At 54.1% G+C, this 23,279-nt stretch overlaps 1 protein-coding gene across 5 annotated transcripts in view; it reads left to right on the forward strand.

Moving 5' to 3' along the window:
• ARHGAP23 (Rho GTPase activating protein 23) overlaps nucleotides 1-21,775 on the forward strand; it is a 79,916-nt gene extending 58,141 nt beyond the window's left edge. For all 5 annotated transcript variants that reach the window (XM_078437234.2, XM_078437235.2, XM_078437233.2 and 2 more), the window contains 8 exons: nucleotides 2,131-2,209; nucleotides 5,199-5,272; nucleotides 5,546-5,635; nucleotides 6,429-6,554; nucleotides 12,355-12,396; nucleotides 12,955-13,051; nucleotides 15,159-15,190; nucleotides 19,252-21,775. In XM_078437234.2, the coding sequence (XP_078293360.2) occupies nucleotides 2,131-2,209; nucleotides 5,199-5,272; nucleotides 5,546-5,635; nucleotides 6,429-6,554; nucleotides 12,355-12,396; nucleotides 12,955-13,051; nucleotides 15,159-15,190; nucleotides 19,252-20,286 (1,575 nt within the window). In that variant the 3' untranslated portion in view covers nucleotides 20,287-21,775. The remainder of the gene's footprint in view (nucleotides 1-2,130; nucleotides 2,210-5,198; nucleotides 5,273-5,545; nucleotides 5,636-6,428; nucleotides 6,555-12,354; nucleotides 12,397-12,954; nucleotides 13,052-15,158; nucleotides 15,191-19,251) is intronic.
• The last annotated feature ends 1,504 nt before the right edge of the window (nucleotides 21,776-23,279 follow it).

Raw genomic sequence — 23,279 nt, forward strand, 5'->3', positions numbered from 1 at the left:
TGGGGCACAGAGTGGGACGATGGAGGGAACTGCTATGTGGGCAGAGGGTGGGCAGCAGGAGTGAAGGGCCAGGCTCCGTGTGGGACAGAGGAGAGGGGGGGCTCAGGTGAGGCTGGGGATGAGTGGGAGATGTGTGCACGTCCAGAAGCCTTGGGTTTGGCAGCTGGGAGATGAGAACAGCCAGGAGGTGATGGGGCAGGTGGGCGGGCCCTGTGCTGGCTTGGGGTGGATATGCCCAAAAGCACATTCACCGGGGCTTAGCCAGGGAGAAGCATGGCCGGGGCTGGGGGGCAGCGGACCCAAGTCAGGGCCCAGAGTGTGCTGGGCGTGTAGTTTTGTCTCAGACACCAGTCCTGTCCTCTGTCTTGGGGACTGCTGGAAGTTAAGTGCTGTGGGCAGGGTGACCGTAACTCCTGATGAACCTGAGGGGGAGGGTATTGTTCGTGGGATGGTGTGGGGCCATTGTTCTGAGTGTGTGTGTTGTGGAGCTGCGTGTCTTTGTGGAAGGTGTTACCTTGGTTTCCGGGCCTGAGTTACTCTGAGCCCTTCCGGTCAAGGCTGTTACCCTGGACTTTGCACGGGGTGATGGTGCCCCCTCGTGGACACAAGGGACAGTGACCGGCCATGCTTCATTCATTCTTGCATTCAACAATCCATTTATTTAAAAACAATTTTTTTTTTAATGTTTATTTATTTTTGAGAGAGAGAGACAGATGTGAGCGGGGGAAGATTAGAGAGAGAGGGAGACACAGAATCCGAAGCAGGCTCCAGGCTCTGAGCTGTCAGCACAGAACCCGATGTGGGGCTTGAACCCACAAACAGATCAGACCCGAGCTGAAGTCGATGCTTAACCAACTGAGCCACCCAGGCGCCCCAACCATCCATTTATTTAAAACAGGGTTTCTTGGGGTACCTGGGTGGCTCAGTTGTTTAAGCGTCCGACTTTGACTTAGGTCATGATCTTGCAGTTTGTGAATTTGAGCCCTGCGTCGGGCTCTGTGCTGATAGCTTGGAGCCTAGAGCCTGGAGCCTGCTTCAGATTCTGTGTCCCTTTCCCTCTGCCCTTCCCCTGCGTGTGCACTCTCTCTCTCTCTCTCTCAAAAATAAGTAAACGTTAAAAAAAAAACAACCCAGGTTTCTCAATCTTGATGCCTTGCAGAATAATTCTTTGTTGTGGGAAGGTGTCCTGTGTATCACAGAAAGTTTAAAAGCATCCCCAGACTCTGGTTGTGGAAACCAAGGGGGTTCTGTCCCTGGGGGTGTGATTCTGCCCCTGTTGAGAACTACTGACTTAGGCCATATAGGTGCCAGGCTAACTGAGCTCACTAGGTGGTAGGAGCACAGTGGGGGACAGGGCAGACAGGACAGGACAGACAGTCCTGCCAGGCAGGTAGGCAGGGAAGGAAAAAAATGCATACAACGGTGACAAAGTGTGGCAAGTGCCATGGAAGAAACAAGGTCAGGGCTGTTGTACAGATGACGGGGCAGGGGCAGTGGTGGCTGTGTTAGCTGTGACTGTCAGGGAAGGCGTCTCTGCAGAGATGGCATTTGGGTAGGATGAGGAGGCTGGCCTGTGAAGGGCAGGGGAGGAAACTTCTAGGGGAGGGAATTGGCATGTGCAAAAGGCCTGAGATAGGCAGGTGCCAGGCATGAATGACTGCTATGTCATGGATAAGGAGAGGGGGTCCAAGGGTGGCTCTCCACTAAATGGGGAGCCCTGGGAGGCAGGACTGAGTGCTGGTAGGCCCGAAGAGGTCCAACCACCAAGGAGGTTTCCCTCACTTCCGTCCCATAGTGCTTGCACCAAAGGAGGTACCTAGTACTTGCTGTGGGTGGGCAAATGCGGGAGCTCACTGGGCTTGCTGGAGCAGGGAGGGGTCGGGGCCAGCCGGTCAGGGGGCCAGGACCTCGCTGGGCGCTGTTCTGCCGCCACCACTCTGATGAGTCTCCTTAGGCCGGAGATTCCCTGGTCTGGGCAGAGCTTGGTGTGGGTGTACCCCAGGGAGGGCTGGGCCGGGCTAGACTAGCATGGAGGCTTGGGCACCTGGGCTGGGCCTGGGGGGGGCGGGGATGGGGTCTGCGCACCCCGCTGGGCCTGCCTGGGACCTGACGTCTTCGCCCTCTCCCCAGCGCTGGCAGGACCTCAATGTGATCAGCAGCCTGCTCAAGTCCTTCTTCCGAAAACTGCCTGAGCCTCTTTTCACCGACGGTGAGTGGGGGTGGAAGTGGAGGACGGGAGGAGGAGGGACACCTGTCTGTGCTGCACTCTGACCACTTCGTTTTATTGGGTTTGTTGGCTTTACTCATTGGGTTTTTTTTTTTTTTTAATGCTTATTTATTTATTTATTTATTTAATTGTTTTAACATTTATTTTTGAGAGACAGAGAGAGACAGAGTGTGAGCAGGGGAGGGGCAGAGAGAGAGAGGCAGATACAGAATCCAGAGCAGGCTCCAGGCTCTGAGCTGTCAGCACAGAGCCTGACGTGGGGCTTGAACTCAGGAACCGTGAGATCATGACCCAAGCCAAAGTCGGATGCCTAACTGAGCCACCCAGGTGCCCCAGTGTTTATTTATTTATTTTTTTTGAGAGAGAGAGAGCAGGGGAGGGGCAGAGAGAGAGAGAGGGAGACACAGAATCTAAAGCAGGCTCCAGGCTCCCAGCTGTCAGCATAGAACCCGACATAGGGCTCGAACTCACAAACCGTGAGCTCGTGACCTGAGCCAAAGTTGAGGCTTAACCGCTTGAGCCACCCAGGCACCCTGGGTTTTTGTTTCTAATTTTTTTTTTTTTCAACATTTTTTATTTATTTTTGGGACAGAGAGAGACAGAGCATGAACGGGGGAGGGGCAGAGAGAGAGGGAGACACAGAATCGGAAACAGGCTCCAGGCTCCGAGCCATCAGCCCAGAGCCTGACGCGGGGCTCGAACTCACGGACCGCGAGATCGTGACCTGGCTGAAGTCGGACGCTTAACCGACTGCGCCACCCAGGCGCCCCTGGGTTTTTGTTTCAATACAAGAGAAACATGGGCTCGTAACAAACTTAGTATAGATGCAAATAAAGAACCCCCGAAGGTCCCTGTCACTCTCCTAGTCCCTATCCCTGGAGACTATCCTGACCCTTTCTGAGCATTTGCTCTGTGCCAAGCACTGCTCCCTACAACAACTCCATGGAGTAGGTACTATTATCTCCACTGTACAGATGAGGAAACTGAGGTTAAATCATTTGCCCAAGGTCACGCACGTTGTCAGTGTCAGAGCCAGGATTCAGCCCCAGGCTTCCGGCTCCAGAGCCCAGCTCTTGACCGTTCGCTGATCTGTTTGTTTTCCCAGACCCTCTTACACATGTGACGGAGGCAACCATGCATAGATAGGGTCTAGAGTTGGGTGAGTTTGCCTGCGTGCTGGCAAATGTTTGCCATCTGGCTCTCAAGGGAAAAAAGCCTTGATCTGTAGTCTCCATGGTGCAATTACTCCTACTGTGCCTTATTTCAAGCTACCGATAAGCTGCCACCAACGTGGAGTCAGAAGAGAACACCTTTGGCCCTCGGGAGCCGGTGTGAGCAGGATTCAGCACACCCCTGGGGGTGGGGGGGGTGGGGGTTCTTAACAAAAGGAGGCTTGTCATTCTGAGATTCATTCGTGTCTGTACAAAGAGCTCTACCCCGTTCTTCTTTTAAATCAACCACCTGGTAGTTCACAGTCGGAATAGACTATAATTTGCCTAATCACTCCCCTATTGATGGATATTCAGGTTGTGTTCAAATTTTTGCTCTTACAAAACACGTTGCAATGGCTTTCCTTGAAGGTGTCCCTACACGCCCGGATCGGTGTCCTAGAGGTGGGTTCCTAGACTGTAGAATTTCCAGGTCAAAGTCCTGGTCAACATTTTTGAAAGCTAATGTCAAGCTGCCCTCTGAGAAGAAGGCCCTAGTTCATACTCTGACCAACAGCATAGGAGAGAATTGGCCCCATCCACCCTCGATGTTATCAGCATTTTATTAGACTTCTGTTAATTGGTTGAGGGAAATGTCATCTCGTTATGGTTTCATTTTCATTTCTTTCATTATTAGGGAAATTAACTATCTTTTCATTAGTTTACTGGCCTTCTCTGTTTCCTCTCATTTCCTGTTCAGACCGTGTGCCCATTTTCCTATTGGGCTGTTTGTCTTTTTTGGTATCGATTTGTACGAGACAAGCTCTTGTGTATTATGGGTATTAACCCTTGGCTAGTTTTTGCGGAGATTTGCTCTCGGTCTGCCATTTGCTTATTAACTGTTCAGGGCAGAAGTTGAAAACAATTAAGTGTAGTCAAAGCTGTTCATCTTTAATGGATCCTGCATCTCGTGTTTAGGAAGGCCTTATGGTTGTAAAGACGTTTTCTTGGTTTTCCCAAGATTTTAGCAACTTTGACATTTGGCTCTCTCATGCGATCACACATGTTTGTGTATTCTTATGTGGGCTGGAAATGGATTTTTGTTCCCCCAACAAGATAGCTAATTGTCCCAGGGACATTTATTGACCCCTCCATCCTTCCCCACTGATTTGAAACGCTGCCTTTATCACATAGTAAAGATCCACGTGGCCTGTTCCCCTCCTTTCTGTGTCCTTGTCCTTGGCCAACCTCCTCCGTGAGGCCCAGGCTGCTGAAGCTATGCTATCTTTTTAGCGCGTTTCAGTATCGGATAGGGCAAGCCCTCCCTCGTGACTCTTCCTTTACAGACTGTTCTCCGCTCTCCTTATGCATCTACTCGTCAGATGAGTTTCAGAATAAACTTAGCCTGTTCCATGTTTTAAAGTTCCCCATGCACTTCTTCTGAAGGGAGTTGGGGGGCATTTTGACACAGGTGGGGTGGGCGTCTGGAGGCTGAAAGGGCCCCTCCCTCTTTCTAGGTAACCTCTTCTAACCTCCGGTGTCCTTGTCCCGGAGCCTGGGACGAGGACCTCTTTTCCAGTATCCACGTGCGGCTCAGGTCCTGCTTCTTCCCAAACACACCCGGGCTGCCCCAGGTCGGGTGCGCCCCTGAGTGCAGCTGTAGTGGGTTTGGTCACATAGACACGAGGTCATGGAGCTGCCCCCCCCCCGCCCCCAACCGATGCTGAGCTGGAGCAGCCTGGGCCTCCTCAGCTTGGAAGCACCGTGAGAGTGGGAGAAGGGACTGCCTCCCACCTCTCTAAAGAGTCTTCACTGTGTTCTAGACAAATACAACGACTTCATCGAGGCCAATCGCATCGAAGACTCGAGGGAGCGGATGAAGACGCTCCGGAAGCTGGTAAGGAAAGAGAGACGCCCTCGGGCAAAAGGCACACTGCCCCCCCCCCCCCCCCCCCCCCCGGGGAGGCCTGGAGCCCAGTGCCACCACTTCCCTCTGTGACCTTGGAGATGCCCTTCTCCGCTCTGGGCCTCCGTTTCTCCATCTCTCCAAGGGGGCTGGCTAGAGGGTGCTTTCCAGACCCCGGAGGTATGGCGGTGGGAGCCCCTGTGGGGTGTGCTGGGGAGATGGGGAGGCCATCACAACCCCATGCCCCTTCTCGCTCCCGCCCAGATCCGGGATCTCCCAGGACACTACTATGAGACTCTCAAATTCCTCGTGGGCCATCTGAAGACCATTGCTGACCACTCGGAGAAAAACAAGGTGGGGGGACTCTGGCATGGAATGTGGGGGAAGGAGGCATATAGGGTCCTTTCAGCATATTCTAGACTCTTCCAGGTCAGATAATCCCAAGGCCCTCTAGGCACACCCTCCTCCGTAGTCACTCTGTCCCCACCCCACCCTTCCATGCCAGCCAGTGCTTCTTCCCAGGAGGGCCATCTCCGGAGTTTCTGAAGGGTCTCGCAGAGGCAGAGAGCCACAGTCCCTCTGTGTCTGATGGAAATCTATCCTCGGATTTAGCTCAAATCCCTTGCATTGCATTTTTCTTTCTTTCTTTCTTTTTTTTTTTTTTTCCTTTTTTAAAAAATATTTTAAGTAATCTCTACATCCAACATGGGGCTCAAACTCATAACCTTAAAATCAAGCGTTGCTCACTCTATAGACTAAACCAGTCTCTCATGCCACATTGTGTTTTTCTAATCAGACCTCTGTATTTTCTGGTTCTGCAAAAATGAATGGAGCTATAGGAATGCTCCCAGTTTTAAAATACCCTTAGAACCTCCAGCAGGTCCCTATTCTGGCATCTGTCACTGTTAGCACGGTATGGGTGAGCAGGCTGGGCACTGCTCTCGGCTGCTAGGCCTGGGGATGAGCGAGGCTGAAATCTGGCCTTGTGAGGCATTGCCTTACCCAGCAAGGAGGTGTCCATCCCCTAAGCCAGGCATAGCTCAGGATGGGCCGTGGGCCTGAGGGGCCTGGGGTGAGGGAGGTCTGGGGGACTGGAGGTCAGAGCTCATGGAGTGTTGATGCTGACCTGCTTTCCTCCCCTGCCCAGATGGAGCCCAGGAACCTGGCCCTGGTCTTCGGGCCGACGCTGGTGAGGACGTCTGAGGACAACATGGCGGACATGGTGACCCACATGCCTGATCGCTATAAGATCGTGGAGACGCTGATCCAGCACGTAAGCAGCCACTCCAGGCGGAGGCCATGTCCCCCTGGGCATTTCGCTCCTGCTCGCCTGGGCGGATGTGCTCAGTAGAGGGTGAGGCAGCTTCAGCAAATGCTCCTGGGATGGCACATGCCCTTCCGAAGCGATGGGCTGCGTTTCCGGACCAAACAGGAATGGATCCTAGAATCCCTGTCTTTCTAGAATGTTCCATTCCCAGCAGGAGAATCAGGAGGCTCCTGAGCTTCTAAGATGAGGGTGAGGGTCAGAGGGCAGAGGAGGGTCAGGGAAAGTGCTGCTGGGTTGGACAGCCTAGGGGTGAATGCAGGGGCACGTTCAGAAGGGGGCCCCAGGAAAAGTGTCCTGGTAGAAACACGCAGACGGGTGTAGGGAGCAGGGGCAGAGCTCTGCCTTGCCGCCCCACTGAGGCTTGGGGGAGCAAATGGTGATGCCCAGGGAGGGGACGCAGATGAGGCAGGGCGGAGCAAGGGCTAAGACAGGATCCTGCACTTGTCCTCTGTATGTCTCGGGCTGGTCTCCCCGCTTCTCATGGCTCCCAGAAGCACCACAAGCCCTGTTGTGTCTAAGGAGTCTAGTTATTGTCCAGGATGGGATGAGAACCTAGAGCGGCCAGCAGAGGGCGCAGGAGGCTTTGGTCCTCTAGAGCTAAACTCAGGGCAGCGCCTCCCCCTTCTGGGGCCCTAAGGGATGCTTTTATAAATCCTAGATTTTCAAGAAAAAAAAAAAAAAAATCACAGATTTCCCATTTCCAAATCTGCCTGTGGATGGAACCCAACCCCCTCCTGCCAGGAGAAATAAGACTGGCAGCTGGCCAGCGGAATGGGGTCCTCAGCGTCTGCAACGTCACAGATACTTTAGGGAAGGGAAACCAGGTCATGTTACTCCCATTTTACAGATGAGGAAACCGATGCTCAGAGAAGCAAAGTGACTTGCTCAAAGTCAAGCAGCTTATAAGTGGCAGCCCCAGGATTGTAAGCCAGCTTTGTCTGACCAAAGTTGGTGCTTTCCTCGGCCCCTGCTGGGAGGCCAGACTCCGGGGTCCATCCTAGAGCTGGCTTGGCCAGCCAGGGTCGGTGACGTGAGGCAGTGGGGTAGACTTTGGTCATGCCGACTGGCCTTGCCCGCTTATTTCCTTCCTCCACTGGGTGGTCAGGGCTCTGAGCCTCGGGAGGGAACGTCAGAGCCTGTTCTCATTCCAACATTTGGGACCGCCAGCCCCGGGCCCACTCCTTTAGCTGTCAGAGAGGCCAGGGTTGGCCGCACAGTGTCAGGGATCCCGATGAGGCCTTAGTCTGGGAAAACTTATCCCTTGGAAAATTTCAGCTCCCCAGTCTAACACGTGGCCCCCGGAGCCCCTGGAGTCACGGGCCCAGGCAGGATCGGACCTCGGCAGAGACTTCTCTGACTCTGGCTCTGAGCCCCTGGCCCGTCAGCGGATGGCTGCAGGTCGTGGGTGACTTTGTGGCCATCACCTGGCCTCCCTACCCGGGGCTCCTGTCCTCCCAGTGGCAAGTCACCAACCAGCTCATTCCCATGTTTACTAAGTCAGCTGCAACCCAAAGACCACGTCAAGGCATTTGTTCGAACATGATTGCCGCTCTGCATACACTGGGATCTCTCAGCCTCTGCACTAGTGACCTTTGGGGCCAGATGATTCTTTGTGGGGCTCTATCCTGTGTAGCGCAGGATGGTTAGCAACATCTCTGGCTAGATGCCAGGAGCCTCCCTCCAGTCGTGACAACTGAAAATGTCTGCCGACTTTCCCAAATGCCCCCCCCCCAGGGGACGGGAGGCAGAGGCACCCCGCTTGAGAACCGCTGAGGTAGCAGTTGAGGGCACTGGCTCTGGAGCCCGCCTGCTTGAAGTTCAACTCTGGCTCTGCTCCTTACATGCTGTGGGGCCTTAAACAAGGGAATTACCCTCTTTTTGCCTCAGTTTCCTCATCTATAAAGTGGAGATGATAATAATGCTCACCTCACACGGTAATTGTGAGGGTTACATGCGTTAATGTCCGTGAAGCACTTAAAATGCCACTTAGTGGGTAAGAGGTGTTATATGAATTAGCGACCACCATTATTGACCTCATCGGCATCCCAGAGGCAGGTGCAGGTGCTGGGATGCAGAGGTGACTGGAACCCAGGCCCTGCTGTGAAGGAGCAGTGCCTCAGTGAAGATGTCATTTCTTCATTCTCTGGGCTATCGCCAGGGAAGCCCATGGAAGGACCTAACCCTGCCCCGGCTATAGGGCTGGGAACGTAGTCAGAGGCGAGTTTAACTGTCTTACGACACCCGGAGGAATTTAGCCATTCAGAGCAGGGAGAAAGCGTTCCAGGCACAGGGATGTGCAAAAGCAGGGTGGCACCAGCTAGTGTGAATTCTTCCAGAAAACTCTGGGCTACCCGGAAGCTTCTGGGCTCCCACAGCACTTTGGGTACCTCCAAACCGAATTAAAGGCTGGGCTTCTTAGGGCTCCCTCTATTCAGCCCGTCTCTGGGGACTGCACTTTTTCTTAATGATGGCTAACATTCATTGTACATTAGCAATGTGTTGTACTAAATATTTTACACACGGTATTTCATTATTTTTGAAATGTTTAAGCGGAGGGTATAATTGACATGAGATTAGTTTCACGTGTAACAACACGACCATTCAGTATTTGTATATATCCGTGAGATGATCAGCGCTATACATATACCGTCACCGTACATAGTTACAATTGCTTCTCTGGCCATGAGAATTTTTCAGTCTTGTTCTCTTAGTAACTTTCAAAAACACAATGCAGTATTGTTAACCACAGTCATCATGCTCTAGGCTACGTCCCCGCGACTTATTTATTTTGCAACTGGAAGTTTGTACCTTTTGACCCCCTTCACCCCCTTTGCCCACCCCCCACTCCCGGCCCCACCCCAGCCTGTTTTCTGTACCTATGAGCCTGGATTGCGTCTATCTGTTTGTTTTAGATTCCACGTGTGAGATCATACGGTACTTGTCTTTCTCTGTGTGACTTGTTTCATTTAGCATGCGTGGTACCTTCAGGGTCCATCCATGTGGTCACAGATGGCAAGATTTCCTTCTTTCAGTGGCTGAGTTGTATTCCATTTTATATACACGCCACATCTTCTTGACCCATTCTTCCATCAGTGGGCACTCAGGCCACTTCCGTGTCTCGGTTGTTGTAGATAATGTGCTGCAATGAACAAAAGGGTGCAGATATCTCTCCTTGGTGTTTTTGTTTTCTTCAGATAAATACCCAGAAGCAGAATTGCTAGATTATAGGGTAGCTCTTTTTTTTTTTTTTTTAAGTTTATTTGTTTATTTTGAGAGAGAGAGACAGAGAGAGAAAGCACAAGTAGGGGCAGGGACAGAGAGAGAGAATCCCAAGTAGGCTCCACGCTGTCCGTGCAGAGACTGAGTCGGGACTGGAACCCACGAACTGTGAGGTCATGGACCTGAGCAGAGGTCAAGAGTCGGATGCTTAACTGACGGAGCCACCCAGACATTCCTGGATCGTAGGGTAGTTCTATTTTTAATTTTTTGAGGAACCTCCCTGCTGGTTTCCATAGTGGCTGCACCAATTTACATTCCCACCAACAGTGTGTGACAGTTCCCTTTTCCCCACATCCTCATCAACACTTGGTATTTCTAGTTTCTTATAATAGCCATACCGGATTTCATGTTCCTTCTCACCACAATTTTAGAAGTAGATACTCCTGTTAGGCCCATTTTACAGATAAGTAAATAGACTCAAAGAAGTCATTTACCTGAGGTGGACTTGAGCCCGAGAAGACTGACTTTCGATCTTGCATTATTTCTTATCCTCTCTTCTCTTTCTTGTTGCTCTCCTTTGCCACTTATTTGAGTTCATAATATGCCAGATTGTGACGAATAATAACTGAGGTTCATGGCACATGGTCATAATCAACCTGCAAGTCTCCTTGTTTCCCCCTTCATCCCTGACCCCACTTTGCTCCCGCCATAATTACCCAGTCTGATTGGGCAATACGTATCCTTTCAATCCACGTTCCCTGTCTTATTGTATTTATTTATTTTTCAACGAACAGTATTTTTTTTTAAGTAATGCCCAATGTGGGGCTCGAACTCATGAGTCTGAGATCGCGTTGCACACTTGCAACTGAGCCAGCCAGGCGCCCCTAATATTCTGTGTGTGTTAACTTTCGACCAGTGAGCTTAACTCATTGATTCCAATTTCTGTGTTGTTGGGACTTCTCTCTGCCGTCTTAAGTGTCATTTTTTGTTTACCCCATTTTCATTTTATTTCTTTTCCATCTGTCCTACCTTGCTTTCGATGGATTGATTTTTGTTTTCCCGATATGAAAATTACATAATTTAGGGGAGCCTGGGTGGCTGCTTGGTTAAGCATCCAGCTTGATCTCTGCTCAGGTCATGATCTCACGGTTCATGAGTTAAAGCCCCGAGTGCTGACAGCGTGTGGAGCCTGCTTGGGATTCTGTCTCTCCCTCTCTCCGCCCCTCGCACGCTCGCTCTCGCTCTCTCAAAATAAATTAAAAAAAAAAAGAAAAGAAAATCACACAATGTATAAAGCCCAATCTGTGTTTAATTATACAATTATAACAGCCCATACTTATGCTTCACTCTCACTGATTATTCCTAAAGCTCATCAATATCCATTGTCTTCCTTCCACCACATCTAAAAACCAAGTGCCTTAGTGTACTGTCACCCATCACCGGTTTCTCCCTCTGTGTTCGAAATCCACAGTGTCATGGATATACTTTGTGTGTGTACAGTTGTATGTGTATATGAGTATCCTTGCTTGGATTGACCGTGGACATTCATCCTGACCTCTCCGAGCTGGTCACTCCACCCCGGGGTCATTTCTTAACTGTGCTCCTATACACAGTTAAGAGAATCTTTGTGCAGCAAGCTTTCTGATGTCTTCAAGTAGCTTTAGTTCACACTCAACTGAGAGTTTAGCAGGGTATAAAATTCTAGGCTCAAAATTCCTGCGTTTGTAATCCAGCAATACAGGAAAATACTACTTATCTTCTTATGTCTGCTGCTGCTGCTGAAAGTTCTAGTTACAGCTGATGCTCATTTGTAAGCAACCTTTTTTTTCCTCCAGAAAACTTTTAGGGTTTTATCCTTAAGATTCTCAGATTTCACAAAACATACTTACGAATCAGATTTTTACTTTATTTTCTATCCTGTTTGGCATTTATGTGAAAACTCTTTCCTGCCTGCCCCTCAGGGAACCCCCTAACATTTCCCTCCCGGCACTTCTGTCTTCTGGCTGGGGGAGAGAGTGGCAACCCCAGTAGCTAATGTGGTGCCCAGGGCTCTTCTGGCTGCCGCAACAGGTGGGCCTTCTCTCTGCAGTGGACCCAGCCTGCGCTAGATGGCACTGCTGTCCCCGCTTCTGGCTTGCGGTTGGGAGCGAGCCCCAGAGATGTGTTCTGGACAATATCTAGTGAAAAACAGGCGGAGAAGCTTTTCCTGAACTGGCCCTCCATCAATCCTCAGCCCTTCCCATTCCAGGCTGCATTTCCCTCCAGCACTGGGGTCCAGCCTTTTCTCTCCTCAAGGGTTTCTCATAGTCTGTGGGGTTTGGTCCTGGGAATCCATGTTCCCTTGGGAACATCCAGTGACCAGGCCAGCCTGGGGGTTGTTGAGAAGAGGGAGGACCTTCTCCTGCCCCATTCCATATGGCGTCTGAGTGGAGTCCTCTGGACTGTGCAGGTCCAGAGCCCGTGTCTCCGTCTTCCCTCAGCCCCTTCCCACGCTGAGTTTCACCACTTCCTTTTGTCTCCTCTGCAGTCAGACTGGTTCTTCAGCGATGACGAGGACAAGGGAGAGAGAGTAAGTGATGCAGAGGGAGGGTGGAGTGGGTCTGGTCTGAGGTGGGCCTGCATCTCAGGCTGGGGGCCGGGAGGGGGCAGGCAGTAAGACTCAAGCAGGGGAAGGTCCCTGCCCTTGGGGCTTCCCAGTCTGATGGAGGAAACATAGGCCCTCTTCTCAGGAGCCTCCAGTCTAATGGGAGACACAATCCTTGCCTTCATGAGTCCCCAGTCTAAGGGGGGAGGTATAAGCCACTCTAAGGAAACTGAGTCCAGTAGCAAAGGCAGACTCCACCTTCCAGTCTTATGTGGAGGATATAGATCTTAGAAAGATCCAATCTGATGGTGGAGACACAGCTCCGGCCTTTGGGGTTCAGTCAAGGTATTGGAGAAGGCACAAAACAGTCTAATGGGGTACGTGTAGGACCTGCCTTCAAGAGTGCCTGGCTGATGAGAGAGACAGTTGGTGAGCCCCAATCTGATGGAGGAGTCATGGGCCCTGCCTCAGGTTACCCCGTTTTGCGGGATCCACAGTCCAGCCATCTGAGGACATGCTGGCTGACCCTCCTCCTGTTTGCAGACTCCTGTGGATGACAAGGAGCCTCAGTCAGTGCCCAACATTGAGTACCTCCTGCCTAACATTGGCAGGACAGTGCCCCCTGGTGACCCAGGTTCAGGTGAGTGCAGGGGCTTGGGAACGGGTGGGAGTGGGGGTGGGATTCGCATTCCCAAGGGTCCCAGATGCCTGGCCAGACGCCCAGCTTCCCTGCTCTGCCCCAGCGGGGCCCTTCCCTGCCCCCACCACAGAGACCCGGGCTGTGGCAGGGCCTTCTCCACTCTGGGGAGGTCTGGCTTGCCTGTGGGCCCGCTTCCTTGTCTGCTCAGCTGCCCCTCCCCGGGCTGGGTAGGGGCTTTGTTCGCCCTCCTTCACTGGTTTCCTTCCTAAGCTTTTTATTTCTCATGGGCTGTGTCCTTCTGGGCATGTTCCTCTTTTTAATTTTTCTTCCTTTTCTCCTTGCACCCCTCTGCCCCCTTCTCTCTTCTCCCTGTGCTCTCCTCCCGCCCCTGAACCCTGCCTCTCTCTTCTCCCCTTCCCCTCCTCCAGCGGACCTGTTGGAGATTTAAAGGGTACAGTGTGGCATTTGCGGCCTCGGTCACTAACAGTGGCGGGTGATTATAAGAAGGCTGGGCAGGCCCGAGGGGCAGGCAGAAAGGTCCCGGGCTGTGAGCACCTCACCCTTGACATACCGGCTACCCCCACTTGTGAACAACATACCCCCACCCTAGCCCTCCCATCTGAAAGCCCCTTCTCAGGAGGAAGGAGGCATTTGTCGGAGCCAGATCCTGGCCCCTTGCCGGGAAGTCTGGGCACCGCATGACTGCTCCCTCACCTCTGTCGCGGTCCCCAGACTCTGGGCTTTTCTCTGTGCTGAACCCGGTCACCTCCGGTTATCTGGACAGGGGGAGGCCTGGCTGGTAGGGGGACCCAGCCTGCGGGACACGAGTGATGTCACTCTCAGAAGCCTCTCTATAACTGCAGCTCCTGCCTTGGTGGGCTCCGAGGGCTGACTCTTCCCACTTCTGAAACCAGAGCCCCTGGTCACTCAGCCCCTAAGTCCTGTTTCAGGGCCGTAGACTCTCATAGCAGAGCAGCCCCTCTGCCCAAGGCATTAACTTCTCCCACCCTGTGGGCGGGCCACCCTTCATGAAGGCTCCTGTCTCTGACAGAGGCCTAGCGCAGCACCCCTAGTTACAAGAGGCAGGCTGAGGAGGGAGCCAGGGGACAAGGTGGGTGGGGATGGCAGAGAGGAGCCCCCCGTTTCTTCTAATCACCTGCTGCCGCTCCCCTGCCTCGTGTGTGTCACTGTGTGGTTGGCCATCTGCTCCTCTCACCGTGTGCAGGGGAGGGGTGGGGAGGAGGACTCACTTGCTTGCCAGAGAGTGTGGATTAACTGTGCCTGCCCACTGCCCCGTCAGACCCCGGGAGGTCCTTAGATCAGCCTACCCCCTCCCCGGTCCTGGAGAGGACACTGCCAGGATTTGGTTGTGGTTCCTTCTCCACCCCCAGTGATCTTAAAGGAGCGGGACCCCAGTCCTACCGATGTAATGATTTTACTCGTTCTGTTCTCGTAACTCTGGTGATAAACAGGGCCTTGCCCCCAGGAAGGCAGATGGACCAGGAGTCTGGAGGCGGAGCCTATCAAGGCCCTAGTCACCAGCACGCTCTGCCTCCTGGGTCCCACCTACTTGGTGTCTGCCCCTCGACGCCATCATTCACAGGGTCCCTCTTCTTCCTCCTGTCCCGGAAGTGGGGGTGGTGGTGAGGGTGGAGGTAGGGCGCCCCCTTGCCTGTGCACTGTGTGGTCTCCATTTCTCCAGAGCATCTGTGATTCGCTGTGTTTCATTGTGGTTTCCGTGGACTGCGTCTGATATTTGGCATTTTCTCTCTAGTGCTTCAGAGTAACAGGGACAGGAGGGGAGGGGAGAGGACCTAGGCCCAAAGAGAAGCCCTCCTTGCTTTTGACCCTGACAAATGAGGGTCTCACAACTGGCAGCCTTGACGTCACTTCCTACCTCGAAAGGAAGTGGTGATTGCCATCAATACCGTCCCTGGGCCATGGGAAATGACACCAGAAGCCCATCACACTCCCAACACCTGGGGAGAGCTCAGATGTCTGAACTCCCTGGTTCCTGAAGCCTCCGGGGAGAGGGAATCGTGTTCACAAGGCAGCCTTCTCCTGCCCCGATTTAACTTTCCTTTGTATTTCTCTCTCTCACCAACAGATTCTACCACCTGCAGTCCAGCCAAGTCCAAGGTAAGTGCCAAAGCAATTCTGAAGCTTTCTCCCTGCTTAAGCCGTCCCACTTCTTGATTTTGGCCAAGGGAATGGGGACAATTGCCGTTGGATGCTGAGGAAGTTGCTGGTCACAGGGAAGGAAAGTAGGAGGTACTGTGGGTACCGTGGTAAGCAGAGAAGTCACTCACCGTGGCCGTGCTGGGTGAGGCATCTGGTGGAATAGAAGGATCCGGCCTGGGAGTTAAGCGACCAGGTGGCCAGGGGCAGTGTTCCCAGTGGCTAAAAGCGCACAGTCCGCGGTGCCTGGGTGGCTCAGTCGATTAAGGGTCCGACTCTTGATTTCGGCTCAGGTCATGATCTCACGGTTCATGAAATCGAGGCCCGTGTTGGGTTCCGTGCTGTTAGCGCCTGCTTGGGATTCTCTGTCTCCCTGTCTCTCTCTGCCCCTCCCCCCACTCGCGCTCTCTCTCAAAATAAATAATTTAAAAATTAAAAAGAAAGAAAAAAAGCACAGACAGTCCTGGGTCTGAGTCCTGCCTCCACCACTTAGCTTCAGGACATCAGGCAAGTTGTTTAACCCCTTTCTGATCCTCAGCTGCTCACCTGTCAATGAAATGTAATATTTCTTCTTATAGCCACAAGTATGTCTGCTGTACTTAATATTCTTTTTGGAGGGCCCAAAGCAGGCAGAAGGAAGGAAATAACAAAGATAAGAGGATAAATCAATGAAATTGAAAACAACTGAGAAAATCAATGAACCTGAAGCTGGTGTTTTGAACCAGCTCTCACAGCCAGCTACTCGCCGTCCAGGGCCTGCCCTCTGAGACAGAACCCATTAGGCAAGGATGTAGAGCTTGATGGCCAAGGGGGTTGGTGTCTTAGCTCTGGCTGCCATAACAAAATACCACAGACTGGATGGCTTAAATGAGAGAAATTTATTTTCTCACAGTTCTTTTATTATTATATATTTTTTCATGTTTATTTACTTTTGAGAGAGACAGAGACCGAATGTCTCTTGAGAGCGGGCCAGGGGCAGAGACAGGGAGACGCAGAATCCGAAGCAGGCTCCGGGCTCTGAGCTGTCAGCACGGAGCTCGACTCGGGGCTCGAACTCATGAACTGTGAGATCATGACCTGAGCTGAAGTCGGACGCTTAACCGACTGAGCCGCCCAGGCGCCCCATTTTTTCTCACAGTTCTTGAGGCTAGATGTCCATGATCAAGGGGTCAGCATGGTCAGTTTCTGGTGAGAGCTCTCTTTCTGTCTCGTACATGGCCGCCTTCTTGCTGTGTCCTCATACAGCAAAGAGAGATTACAATAGAGAAAGCTCTCCGGTGTCTCTTTTTATAAGAGCACTAATGCCACCACGAGGGCATGACCTCATTACCTCCCAAAGGCCCCATCTCCAAATACTATCCCACTGGGGGGTAGGGCGTCAGCATACGAATTTGGGGAAGGGGACACAATTCTGTTCATAGTAGTGGGTGAAATCACTAAACTCTGGTGATTGAACTGGACTCATGTCTGTCCGGGTCTCTAAGCACTGGCCAGGTCCCAGCGAGCCCAGTGTGCCTGACACGCAGTGTGCCTGGGGGGACGGGGAGCTCACTCCATCATAAGACTTCTACGGCAGGGAGCAAGTTCATTATAGTGACCTGAATCTAGCCCACCCATCGCTCCTGCTAGCCCCCTGGTTTCCCGTAGCCTCTCCTGGGCTGACGCCTTGGCCTTTATGTGAATGTACCGACCTCTACATTCCTGGAAGTGACCATTATGACTGCTCTGCTTCTGTAACTAGCTGGGATGAGAGGATAATTTGATCAGATGGTCCTAGTGGCCTCACAAGCGCCTCAGAGAGCACTGGCCAGAAAAGACCGTGGCACTGGCTACCCTGTGCCTCAGGTTGATCAGAGCAGAACTGCCAGATCGCACAACTCCGGGGATTGCCTTCTGGAGCCGTGCAGCATTGACCGCCATGGCCCAGGAGCCGCATGCCTATGAATCTTGACTCCCTGACATGCTTTAGCTTCCTCAGAACCAGCTGATGTGAGAGAGAGTACATAGGATGCGGTGGCCACACGAGGCATCTCTGTGTCTCCATTATTATACCGTGGCTGAAACAGGAGGTGACCTGTGAGAAGGGGTCACAGGGCAGGTCATTCCAGCCCAGCAGGGGGACCAGTTTCAGCCTGTGCTTATGCACAGCCTTCTGTGTTGAGGGGACTGCATTCACCCATTTGTCCATTCACTTAACATTTATGTATGTATGTATGTATGTTTGGGGGTGGGGGCAGAGAGCGAGGGAAAGAGAGAATCCCAAGCAGGCTCTGTACTGTCAGTGTAGAGCCCGAAGCTGAGCTTGAACTCATAGAGTGAGATCATGACCTGAGCCGAAATCAAGAGTTGGATGCTCAACGGACTGAGCCACCCAGGCGCCCCAGTCACTTAACGTTTAGTGAGCACCTGTTATGTGCGGGCACTGCACTAGGAGTCATGGACGCACACACAAAGAGGCCACAGACCTTGCTCTCAAGGAACTCTGAGTGTGATACAGATGATGTGGAACAGAGCTATTCCGATGGGAGAAGAGCAGGTGTAGGTGTGTTTTCAAAGGCCATGGGAGGGCTGAGAGGTGGCTGTACAGAGGATGCCATATTTGAGCTGGGCCTAGGAAGAGGGCTAAGAGCTCATACGGCAATAGGCGGGCAGGGAGAGGGGGCGGTGGTGGCTCAGGGCAAGTCAGTGTGGCAGGTGGGCATCGCCAGAGTGAAGGGTGTGTTGCGGTTAGGGTAGGGAGGGCTGGCAAAGCGGGCAACAGGTTGTAAAGGGCCCTGTGTCTGGGCTTCATCCTGGGGGAGGTGGGGGGCCCTGCAGAGTCTGGAGGTGATCAGATTCCTGCCTTGCCTAGAAGGACTGACTGCTCTAGAGGAGGGGGGACTGGGGTAAGGCAAGGCTGGAGGCAGGGACCCCTATCAGGAGATGGTAGAAAGACCCAGAAAAGGCAGAGCAAGGGCCTGGACAGAGGATGGTGAGGATGAGCTGGCTTTGGGAGTCACTTCAGGAAAACTGAGAAGCAGCAGGGAAGGAGAAGGAGGCAGGGAACCACCTGAAGGTGGGGAACATGAATGCAGATCGTTTGGGGCAGGTGTAGGGAGCCTAGTGTAGTAGTTGTAGATAGGTGAGTTTCAGGTGCCTACAGACACTTTGCTAGAGATGGATTTGCCATTGGAAGAAGAGTTCTGGACCTCAAGAGATAGTTTGGTGTTGGCCCGTGAGGGTCCCCGTGGGCTCTGCTGGGGCATCACGGAAGGACAGGACCAGAAAACACTCACAGGACTTAGCAGTGACAGTGCAGCAGGAAGTTGCCCCGCGTGGGGTTGGAAATCACTGTTTGGGGACGCCTTCAATCCGATCGTTCAGACTGTTCAGAACTGGGTAGCCACTTCTGGCAGCCGAGCCGGCCAGATTGATGTGGGTTTGGGGACTGTGGGTGGGGGCCCCGGTGGGATGGCTGAAATGCAGTGGGCTGTAGTGGGAAGGGGAAGTGAACTTGGGCCGGTTGCCCTGGAGAGGCCCATACCTACTGCCTAGGTGGAAAGGCAGGTTTCCCAGGTGGGAGTGAGTGGAGATGGAGGGGGTAGAAGCCATGGGGGGAGAGACGTTCCTGCCAGGCTCTGGTGACTATAACCGGGGCTGGTATATATGGGTTCAAACTGTCAAGTGTATTCACTGTTGAGAGGCTATTATCACCAGAGCTGTGTCTGCAAGGATTAATCTAGCGCTGGGCTTGGGGAATGGAGTGGAAGTTGGGGTGGAGGTGAGGGACCAGGCCCCAGCTCACAGGAAGGAGCCGAGAGTCTGGATTGAGACCAGAGTGGGTACCGGAGGGGACTGGGATATTGAGGGGGGCCGCGTCTCGCCGGCTCCCGGCTGGGTAGGGACGCTCCCACTGGGACAGCCATCAGGGAGGAAGGGCTTAGGACGCCGGGGAGGGTGGGTGGGGGTGGGGGAGCGGGGCCGGCTTGGGACCTGCCGCGGTGCGGGGGCGCCTCCTGCATGCTGACCTGTCTCCCGCGCAGGGCTCGTGGGCCCCCAAGAAGGAGCCGTACGCCCGGGAGATGCTGGCGATCTCCTTCATCTCGGCGGTCAACCGCAAGCGGAAGAAGCGGCGGGAGGCGCGGGGACTGGGCAGCAGCACCGACGACGACTCGGAGCAGGAGGCGCACAAGCCCGAGGCGGGGGCGCCGGCGCCGGGGGCGCGGGACCAGCCGGAGGGGCCGCTGCCGGGCGCAGCCGCCTCCGAGGCCCCGGGGCGCCTCAGCCCCCCGGCGGCGCCGGACGAGCGACCGGCCGCGGACACGCGCTCCATCGTCTCGGGCTACTCCACCCTGTCCACCATGGACCGCAGCGTGTGCTCGGGCGCCGGGGGCCGGCGGCCGGGCGCGGGGGACGAGGCGGACGACGAGCGCAGCGAGCTGAGCCACGTGGAGACGGACACGGAGGCCGGCGCGGGGCCCGGGGGGCGCCCGGCGCGCCGGCCCTCCTTCAGCTCGCACCGCCTCATGCCCTGCGACACCCTGGCGCGCCGCCGCCTGTCCCGCAGCCGCCCGGACGGCGAGGGCGCGGGCGCGGGGCGGGGCGGCCCCCGGGCCGCCGAGCCGCCGGGCTCGGCCTCGTCCAGCAGCCAGGAGTCGCTGCGCCCCCCGGCGGCCGCGGCGGTGGCGGCGCTGGGCTCGCGGCCGTCGCGCATCGAGGCTCTGCGGCTGCGCCTCCGCGGCACCGCCGACGATATGCTCGCCGTGCGGCTGCGGCGGCCGCTGTCGCCGGAGACGCGGCGGCGCCGGAGCAGCTGGCGGCGCCACACGGTGGTGGTGCAGAGCCCGCTGACCGACCTCAACTTCAACGAGTGGAAGGAGCTGGGCGGGGGCGGCGCCCCGGAGCCCGCGGGCCCTCGGGCGCACAGCGACAACAAGGACTCGGGCCTCAGCAGCCTGGAGTCCACCAAGGCCCGGGCGCCGTCGTCCGCGGCCTCGCTGCCGCCCGGGGACCCGGGGGCCCTGCAGAGCCAGCCCCCGCGCCGCTCGGCCGCCTCCCGCCTCCATCAGTGTCTGTGACCAGCCCCCCGCCCCGCGCCGGTCCCTCTACCCCAGTCTTCTCTGGCTTGCCCCCCCTCTCTTGTCCCCGGTGCATCTGGCGCTGCAGGCCGCGTCTCTAGTTTGTGTGCGGGATCGGTAGGGGGCGGGCAGACGAGAAGGCCCCGGCTGGGACAGGGAGTGGGAGCGGGAGCGGGAGGGAGGGGGACACCCCGGAGGTAAGAGGAGTGGGGAGAGGAGAGGGGACAGGCTGCTGGAGCTCTGTGACAGAGTGGGCCCTCTGGGCCCTTCTGTGTCTGCACTTAGAGACCCTTGTTGGCCATGGGGTGTGGATAGGGAACCACCCCCCTCCCGAGTCTCAGTCCCGGACTAAAGGAAAGACCCGGGGTGATGCTGGTTCTTCGCTTCTTTCCTCCGTGCCTCTCCATTAGCTCTTGGCTCCTAGCTAAGGTGGGGAGGTGATGTAGGGTCATCGTGTCCATGGGCGGAGGGGGTATGTGTGCGAGTGTGCTAGTCACTGTCAGAAGGTGTTTCCAGTAGCAACTTCTGCCTCTCCTGCCCCTTGTTGCCCAACCCCACCACATACAGCAGCCCCCCACCCCCACCCCTCCCGCCTTCGGTGCATCCAGGGATCCTGCCCCTGCCGCTTGTCAGAGCCAGAGAAGGAAGTTAGGGCCACTCCACAGAGGCGGAACTGAGACTCCTACCAGGGTTGTTCCCCTCACCAACTTTTTGCCAACCTCTAAACCACCCTCACTAAGCGTGTTGACCATGGGAGCTGGCTGCCGATTCCCCAGTTTTGGGAGGGTCCAGGGTACCCCCTGCTAGATCTCCCTTGTCCCTCTCTTTGTTCTTCCAGCTGTGCCTGCTGCTTCCACAATTCAGGCACACAGACCCCCACCTTCTATTTAGGAGGGGGTGTAGTGAACATCCCTGGTGTCTCTCTCTCTCTCTCTTTCTCTCTCTCTCACTCACTCATACACAAACACACACACATACACACACACACACACACACACACACACACACTGATTTATGGGGTCTGAGCTGGGCTGTTCCTTCAGGATGGGCGGGACCCAGCCCCCTCTTCTCCCCACACGTTGTAAATAGACCTCAGACCACCAGGCCTCCCCACACACGCCCTCACTTACCCCAGGGAAGCCCAGGTGGGGTTGTGAACCTCACTGCCACGTCTATCAGTCTTCTTGTTTTATGCAAAGATTTGCTGTAAAGTAGATTTCTCTTTCCCCCCTCCCCCACCCTTTTACTGTAAATATTGTCTCTAAATGTGTAACATATTATAAAGAATTTATAAGGATTTTTAAAGATGTTTTGCTCATTTAAAAAAGTGTTGTAACAGTGTTGGAAAAGCCTCTGGCCCCACGTGCGCATGTCTCCTTTCACTGTGTCCTTGACACACCTCTCTAGGCGACAACTAAGATTTCCTGCTTCTGAAAAGTCCTGTCTTAAAAGTATAGTCTATATCTTGGAAATAAATGGCCTTCCTCGAGGCATGAGTCATCGGTGTCATTTGATTCGGAGGGAGGAAGGGGCCAGAGTGGGGCCGGCTGGGGGAAGTGGGGAGGGGCTGGCCCACGGAAGGAGGGCAGTGGGGGCTGGACCCGGTGGCAGCAGAGTGGAGGCAAGCCTCTACCTCCTGGGAGCTTTGTAGGTGTCCTTGGGGACTCGCCCTGGGTCTTGGGAGTGGTCCAGCGGTGCTGCCCAGCAGATGCTGTTGATGGGCCCATCCTGGCTGGCTGCCATCACAGGCTCTCCAGGCCCGTGCAGTATCCCAAGACGACAAGAATGGGTTTTGCCGGTGGTCTTAGTCACGTGTAATTTACAACACGGGATGGGTTTCCTTCAAAAGAAACATTTTTACTGTTTATTTTTTTTGAGAGAGACAGAGTGTGAGTGGGAGAGGGGCAGAGAGAGGCAGACACAGAATCTGGAGCAGGCTCTAGGCTCTGAGCTGTCTGCCCAGAGCCCGACATGGGGCTCGGGCCCGCGAACTGTGAGATCACGACCTGAGCCAAAGTCGGATGCTTAACCGACTGAGCCGCCCAGGCGCCCCAGGGGGTGGGTTTCCTTCATTGTCATGGTTCTACAGTTGCCCCTGCCAGCTTCCGGGCTGCCTCTGATGAGCCTAGTATCTTGTAGGAAAAACAGGTGGCATTCATCAAAGAGAACCTTCGAGAGCCCTGGAGGTGGCTAGAATGCTCCTTCCTTTCTCTGCCCACCCCCCTGTTGTTTTTGTTTGGCAAATGACCCAACAGCTAGGGCTGTGGGCTCACATCAGCCCCAAGGGCTTTGCAAGTCCTGAGTTCTGCAACACTTTGGAGCACTGTCTCATTGGTATCTCCATTTTATATACGAGGAAACTAAGGCACAGAGAAGTGACGTGACCTGTCCAAGGTCACACAGCTAGTACGTTGGTGGAGCCAGGTTAAATCTAAGCCCAGAGAAAAGACATAAGGATAAGGTCACCTGCCCACTGGGCCACCTTCTCCCCACTGTAGTTAGGCTTTGGATGAAAATGGATCAAAACATTGTGCTCTCCCAAAACAAAGGGAAATGAAGACCTCTCCAGTAAAGAGAGACAATTTGTCGTTAGCAGGCTTGCTCTATGAGGAATACTCCAGGGGGCTCTGCAAGCTGAAATAAACGTACACTAGATGGTAACTTGAATGCAAAGAACACCAACAAGGGTAACTGCGTAGGTATTATGAAAGTATAAACATTTTCATTTGTAATGCTTTTTTTTTTTTTTTTTTTTTTTGCCATTAAAAGGCAACTGCATAGAGGAGCCTGGCTTAGTCAGACCATCCAGCTCTTGATCTCAGGGTCATGAGTTTGAGCCCCACGTTGGGTGTAGAGATTGCTTAAAAATAAAATTTCAGGGGCACCTGGCTGGCCTAGTTGGGAGAGCTCGCGGTTGTGAGTTCAAGCTCCACTTTGGGCGTGGAGCCTACTTTAAAATAAAATAAAATCTCAAGCCTATTATTTAAAAAAAA

Source organism: Panthera onca, chromosome E1 (assembly GCF_046562875.1).
Source record: "Panthera onca isolate mPanOnc1 chromosome E1, mPanOnc1 haplotype 2, whole genome shotgun sequence".
NCBI lineage: Eukaryota > Metazoa > Chordata > Mammalia > Carnivora > Felidae > Panthera > Panthera onca.